Here is a 7,421-nt window from a genome sequence, read left to right as displayed (position 1 = left end):
TAAATAAACAACAAATGTGTTTATTTTCTTGTAGTACACTTGTTAATCATTTTTCTAATATTATTCTTTACTAATAACTACTGAAACTTCACTAAAAAAGCAAAAAACAATGATCCATCTGGGATAGGTATAGAAAGCACATGAATAGAAACAGGTATAGTAAGCCTACGAATTGCTTGGATATAGCATTCAATTAAAGAGAACGTATAAAAATTTTTCCTACAAGATTAATTATTAATGGGTCTGATCATAGGACTCATAATGAGCTGCCAATTTGTTCCCATTTTGTTACAGAGATTTATTATAGTTCATCTGGATCGATCTGCTATTAAAACTAAAGCCAGGCATACACCACAGCAGTTTAAGTGCAATTTTACATGCCCAGTTTAACAAATTTATAGAATCTCAAGTCATTTCTTGATCAAATCCCATTGCCACGGGTTAAAACTACTGCTTTCGCTTCAGAATGTCAGACATCTTAGAATATATACTTATTTCTCTTGTAGTGCAAGATGTGAAAATGGGACTTTACAGTTGATACAAAATCCTGAAAGAAAAGAAGGGAAATTGGCATTAAAGGATTCAGGGCACCCCAGAGATAGAGGACAAGTCATGGAAATCTTCCACGCATATCTACGTATGTGATCGCTTGTTTATTAGATTTCATGTCGATGCAGTAAAGACACAAAGAAGTGTGTCTAGCTACATCACTGATGATACGTGTAGTTAATATGATAACAGAATCGGATGACTCCCTGTCTAGTTGTCAGGTATGTAATGCCGTATGACATTCAAACTAGAAACACAACCGAAAAACTGACATCTAATTGAGACGTACTCTCTGTCTTTATCTTTGTAGTGTAGTATTTATACAGTACACAGTAGCTCATAAAAGCAATATTTTCTGCAAAGAACAGTTGAGTGGAAATGTTCACCATGAGAATTAAATACAGAGATGGTTATCTGTTACGTTTTAAAATTAAATGTCTTAATTAACAAGAGCTAAAAATCGATTTAATCTAGACTGACCTGTTTTCAAGTAATCCCTCGTTATGGCAAAATTAATAGAATAATTAATTTTTTTTAAAAAAATTTTTGGACCAGGTAACCAACTAGTTTTCGCCACAAACCATCTGTCCCTAGAGAAAGACAGAAATTCTATCATATGGTTTTCAAGTAGATGTTCACACTGTGGAATTTCTCAACTTCCTCTGACCTTTTAGAAAGCTTCAGAAAGTACAAAGTTTGACATTTCAGTGGGAGTCCTATTTATGTGATTAATGAGAATTACCAAAAACTAAACACATGCAGGCAAATTAGAGTTCTATGAGAGTGTGTAAGTGATACACAAGATTACTGTGTCCTTTTATGTGGATTAAGACACAAATATCACATCAGATATACTGGATATCTCAAATAGGCTGACATATTGACTGATATATTCTGACACTTATCTATTTAAAAAAAAATAGACTGAAGGGCACAAGTTAAAACAATAGCAGGCATCTTTAAAGTGGAATATTTACAGACACATGGTATCAGATCCAAGGTGTGGTCTAAACCTGCTTTAGCTGGTAGGTAGTGTGGCCGAGTGGTCTAAGGCGCTGGATTTAGGCTCCAGTCTCTATGGAGGCGTGGGTTCAAATCCCACCGCTGCCAGGGAACTTTTTCAATGCACTGTCTTGACACCAGAAAGGCTTTACAGTGGTTGTGGCTCCCATACTTTCTGTATACACACTTAAGAAAGGGATGATCTAAAGGTCCCTGATTTGATCCTGAGTTTTAGCAGCTAGCTTCAAAGGCACCCTTTAAAGGTATGCTTTGGTTTATACCTCATATTTAAAAACCGCAAATCCCAAAAACCGCATTTAACATTGTACACAAGCTGAACCACATAGCTCAGTTGGGAACGAGACTCAAGATCTGTTGGTCCCTGGTTCGGGCTGGGGTCGTCAGCTGAAAAAAATGTGCATGCTATAGAATTGTTGTGTTCTCTGTGAATACTTGACCATCACGCAGCATCTGCACCCTTCAAGTTATATGACAGCATGCCTTAATACATGCATACAATTTATTTTAAAAAAAAAAGACATCTGCTTGCGCCCCATTAAAGAACCTATGCTTTTCTAACATGCCTTGGCCCCTCAGTGCAGGACGAGGTGGCCGAGTGGTTAAGGCGATGGACTGCTAATCCATTGTGCTCTGCACGCGTGGGTTCGAATCCCATCCTCGTCGGCTGTGTGCTTCTTTACTGCAAAGCCATAAAGTTTGTTGCTTGCCAACTGCTTTGTACCTGGACCATGAGATCATGCTAGAGTGGAGTGAGAAAAGTGAAAAGCTCTATTGTGTTTCAAATGCTGGAAGTTCATCTGAGCAAGCTACATGAACAGGAGGCTAAGGCTATGCACCCCAATCCACATTGCAAAGCCCTTCTTTTTACTGTTCTCAAAAAGACCCTGTTTAAGCGCATTTGGTAAAGGAAATGTGTCCCGGCAGGTCTTCTGTAATTCAAATTCAAATAAAAAGTGGTCTGAGCAGTCGTGACGGCAGCCGACCTCACCGGCGCCATCTTGGACCCCCTCACCCCTCCCTGCCCATGGGTATTGTGGTTGAGCAGTCTTAGGTGCTGGATTAATGCTAGGCTGATGACACCCAACTTATCTTCTGCTTCCCTCCCTCAGATACCACAGCTTCTGCTCAGATCTCAGCGTGTCTGGCAGACAGTTTATAAGCTGAAGCTCAATCCTAGCAAAACTGAACTTCTGATCATCCCAGGTGATTCATCCCCTGGTCCGATCCTGGGTTTCGGCAAGTGGTGGCAGCATTGGCCTAAAGCCATGTTTAACATTGTCCACAAACTTTTAACGCTTGGCCACCATGCAGCATCTGCAACTGTTGGTTTATATGACAGCATGCCTTAATAAATGCATACTATTTATTAGAAAAGCAGTCACCTAGCTTGCGCTCTATTAAAAAACCTCTATAAGTAACAGCAAATAAGACCTGTGCCAGGAGAGGACTGTCCTATTAACTCCAACAGCATTTTGTAGTCTACCACAGAGCATAGTATGAATACTACGATCAGTGGTGTCAAGAGCTGCACTAAGGTCAAGTAACACAAGGAAGGAGACATAACTCTTATCAGAGGCCAGTAGCTGGTCATATACCACTTTAACCAGTATCTCTGTGCTATGCTGAATGCTATTCTTATGTAAGTATGAACATAACTTCTGTGCTATAACCTTTTCTAGGTTCTTGGAGATTAAGGGGGTTTTGATATTGGCTTTTAGATGGACAGCCAACAGGGGACAAGATCAGGATTTTTTTATCAAGGGTTTGACAACTGCTAGTTTAAATGTAGACATTCCTGGCTAAGAGAAAAGAGGTCAGAAAAGGTTTGACTGCATTTGGTAGTATCTGTTTGAAGAAAGGTGTAGTTAACTGATAGGATCTAGTACACAAGTTGGCGATTTCTGTGAGGAATTTTATGAAATTAGTTTGGCCCCCTGGAAGGGTACAAGGTGATGGTGTGGAGGGTTCTAATCGCTGTTATGGTTATATTGTTATGTACATGGTTAGTTTCCTGGTTTTGAATTAACAGCCTTACATTTTTGGATGTTATTTTCAATATTGTCATTTTACATATTGATGGTGTGCATACTTCTGTGGTGGTCTTATTCCTAGTTAATTTTGCTACAGTGTTAGATAAGAATCTCGGGTTATTTTTGTTGTCTTCTATTAGAGTAGACAGATACAATGACCTGGCAGCACTAAGAGCTTTTCTAGAGCTCAAGAAAGTCTCCTTCCATACTGTCTTGGTTACTACCAATTTAGATTGACACCATATACATTCCAATTTTCAAATGAATTGAATTTCAATGTTCTTTGTACTCATAAATGCAACCCACCACAAAACTTCATAAAAATGAAAGGTCACAAACATGAAAATGACAAAAGGATGACTAAATGGTGAATAATTGCCTCCTTAATGCAGGTAAATCCAGCTCAATCATGACAGCATGCTAGCTAACATAGACACACATAACTCTTATATAGACTGCTTTTGGATTAGAGCTTTTTTTTGGATTATATAGAATATCTTGGATTGCTTTCCTTTAAGACCTTAATATAATCTATCTATCTATCTATCTATCTATCTATCTATCTATCTATCTATCTATCTATCTATCTATCTATCTATCTATCTATCTATCTATCTATCTGTCTATCTGTCTGTCTGTCTGTCTGTTTTGCAGGATGCTAAACTGGTACCTATAAACCTCTAGTTATTTGCTAGAATCACATCTTAATCATGAAACTAATGTCTTGTTTGATCAACAGCATTTTTAGAAAATCTACTCTATTTACTTTTCTTCTTTATCTTTTTTATTCTATAATATAATTAATTAATATAGAATAATTTTTATGTGGTTTACAATGTATACCTATCTATCCACCTATGTCACTTTTGTATTCTGCATTCGGTTAAATTATGTTATTTAAATATACAAGGGATGTATTTCATGTCTATTTTAAAGGGGGGGAACAATGCATGAAAAATCTAATACTAGACATGCCCACAGCCCTGGGAATACAGGGGGTTAATTAGTGAGTGGAATGAAGATGACACAATATTTGTTTTTCACAGAGCTACACTGCCCAGAAGCTAGGAAGGACGAGAAAAGAGGCTCCGCCCAATTAATTTTGCATTAATCTGTCCCCAAGTCCCTGGAGGTCACATTGAAAAATAAAACAGAGAGAAAGGGTTTGGGGGACGAGAGAAGGGAATGCCATCATTAAGGAGTAGAGGAGGGTAGTGCCCCCGCTTATCTATATTCATTGGAAACCCCTATTGCAAACTGCAGTACGACACAACTACGTAGGTCATGACGCAGCAGAGTGAGAAGGGGAGGGGGAGTGTGTTTGTGTGTGTGTGTGTGCGTGTGTGTGTGAAAAGAGAGAGGGAGGGGACATGAGAAAGTGGGAAGGCTGAGGCAGAGCACGAGCATCTCTCGCTCAGGCTGTCAGAGCACAGGCGGACAGAGAGCGTGAGGAAGAGAAGCAGCATTTAGTTATCATTAGGACATCCATCCCAATAAACCCTTATTAGTAGGAAGTATTACAGAACAGTGATTCAGGAGGTCCATCTCCATAAACACCTGAGTAGCTCTCCATCAATCTCCACCAAGGTTTAACCTTCACCAGCCGCAGCAATGAACTTCCTGCGCCGTCGCCTTTCTGACAGCAGCTTCATTGCCAACCTACCCAATGGCTACATGACCGATCTGCAAAGACCTGATCCTCCTCCACCTCCTCCACCCAGTGCCGGCTCTCAGCAGGCCCCGTCCTCTTCTCCTGCTCCTGCTACAGCCACCGTTCCTCCTACTGCTGCTCCGTCTGTCTCTCCAGCCCCTGAGCGCCGGCCCCAGGCTGCTCCATCCAGCTCTGGCTTCTTCAGCTCCATCACCAATGTGGTGAAGCAGACGGCAGCCTCAGCAGGACTGGTCGAGCAAAGCCCTGCACAGTCTTCCAAGAAGTTCAAGGTGCTCCTGGTGATTGACGAGCCACAGAACGAATGGTTAGTACTCTCTCTATACCATGTCTAGTATGCAGAGCTGTTTTTTTCATCCTCTTGATCTCTACTTGTGAATGACCTTTGAGAGTAAGCTAAAGTGGATGAAAACCTATGCAGGATTAAATGGCTTTAGGTTCCTGTGGGTTTTTTTATTTTTTATTTTTGCACAAAATGAGAAATAGATCTGGAGGATCTCTTGGATGTTTTTGCTAGAAAGCTCTAGTTTAGCTTAGTGGATTAAAGCTGACTTTGATATCTTCCGGTTTGTAAAAATAGTATATTTGATGCAGAATCCTTCTAATGAATTATCTTTTAAAATTCTGTGCATGGTACATACATTTGTTTAACTATTGTTGGCAGTAAATTGTCCTTGATGGGGTTGAAGAAAATGAGAGGTGGTGTGTTGGGGTGGGAGGTTCACAGCACCACCGAGACCAATCCTGGTCAATTGGATTCTTCTTTCTCATGGGCTTTAATGTTATTAGTTTAACATTCCTTGGTCCTGCTCTCCATCCTCTGATTGAACTATCACATCTATATTGACATGGGTTACCGGGTGAATGTAGTATCATAATATTGAGAAATACTCTGCATATCTATGATCTGTCTGTTAATGGTATCCGTTAGAGTAAAGCCAGTCATCTTTCTAGCCAAGGAAAAAGAAGCGCCTGTGTTTTCCATTGGCACTATTGATTTTTCCTTCATGGATGATTGTGCAGAGCTTTTCACAAGATCGACTGAGCTAGCTCACCCACTTTCTGAAAGTAATCTCTACTGGAATCATTGAAGCATCCATGTTTATCTTCCATTTTTGAAACCTGAGCATGCATTTCAGTTATATTTTAATAACACTGGCGTGCAATCAACACGGTTTGAGTTTTACATTCAGTACCACAGAAATTCACTGATACTCCTTATGCATTTATGCATTAATCTTCTATTTTATTTTTTTAAGAAAATGGTTGAAATTCTTAACAGGTACAGCATGTCATGTGAGTAGTATTTAGAGATATGAAGACAGAGTATAGAGATGCAAGATTGCCTTGGGAATAAAATAAATTTTCACATCCTTATTACAAGCATTATTTATCATTAACCTTGGACATTTTGAGTTATTGGGGTTTTTTTTTGTTTTGTTTTGAGACATCAGCATTCAAATTCTCATTTTTAGGCCAGCTCTGAGCAACAATGCTGTCTGATTAAAGCTAGATTTGCTTTGATTTACTCTCCATATAAAATGGCTCTTGGCTGGATTGTTTTGTGTGTTTATATAACTGCAATGTCATCTCCCAATATAAAAGTGCACTGTCTCCTGCAAGGTTTTAAAGATAATTCTTAGAATTAAGATATCTCATTCTATATCCAGGTCTGAATACAGGACAGTAAAAGGTGTATTATGTATTAAAATTTTAACACTATCTTTATGCCTGTCTGGAACAGTAAAACCAAAATCTCAATGGATGTTATGAGGCTTGGACGTGCAACCTTTGCTCATTTTAGCTGCTACCCTTGACAACCTCCTCTGTGTTGATGTAGAGGGACGGGGCTCAAGAGGCCTGGTCATGTGATTAAGTGATAAAAAAGGATGTGGTGAATCATCATGCTCAGCCTGGGGCATGCTGCATCTGTGCCGACTGTGTACTGTGTGGGAGGATAAATGCACAAGCATGTGTGCGTGCGTGCGTGCATGCGTGCGTGCGTGCGTAAGTGCTTGCGTGTGTGTGTGTGTGTGTGTGTGTGTGTGTACGCACCTTTAGTTTGTGCACAAGTGCATGTATGAGTGGGAGGGGGGGCCAATCAGGAATTATTCTCTCATTTTGTGTTCATCACATGTATTAGCCTTGAC

At 39.7% G+C, this 7,421-nt stretch overlaps 1 protein-coding gene and 2 non-coding genes across 3 annotated transcripts in view; all 3 read left to right on the top strand.

The window, feature by feature from the left end:
* The first annotated feature begins 1,577 nt into the window (after window positions 1-1,577).
* Window positions 1,578-1,659, top strand: trnal-uag (transfer RNA leucine (anticodon UAG)). The gene has a single exon. It is a non-coding gene; the product is annotated as a tRNA-Leu (tRNA).
* A 494-nt stretch (window positions 1,660-2,153) lies between these two features.
* trnas-gcu (transfer RNA serine (anticodon GCU)) lies at window positions 2,154-2,235 on the top strand. Its single transcript has one exon. It is a non-coding gene; the product is annotated as a tRNA-Ser (tRNA).
* A 2,739-nt stretch (window positions 2,236-4,974) lies between these two features.
* The window catches only part of syn2b (synapsin IIb), a 66,158-nt gene continuing 63,711 nt past the window's right edge, over window positions 4,975-7,421 (top strand). The window contains exon 1 of the mRNA XM_058373547.1: window positions 4,975-5,578. Coding sequence (XP_058229530.1) covers window positions 5,214-5,578 — 365 coding nt within the window. The 5' untranslated portion in view covers window positions 4,975-5,213. The remainder of the gene's footprint in view (window positions 5,579-7,421) is intronic.

The sequence above is a fragment of the Hemibagrus wyckioides genome, linkage group LG21, assembly GCF_019097595.1.
Source record: "Hemibagrus wyckioides isolate EC202008001 linkage group LG21, SWU_Hwy_1.0, whole genome shotgun sequence".
NCBI lineage: Eukaryota > Metazoa > Chordata > Actinopteri > Siluriformes > Bagridae > Hemibagrus > Hemibagrus wyckioides.
The sequence above is the reverse complement of the archived record's forward strand: the minus strand, read 5'-3'. Positions and strand labels throughout refer to the sequence as shown.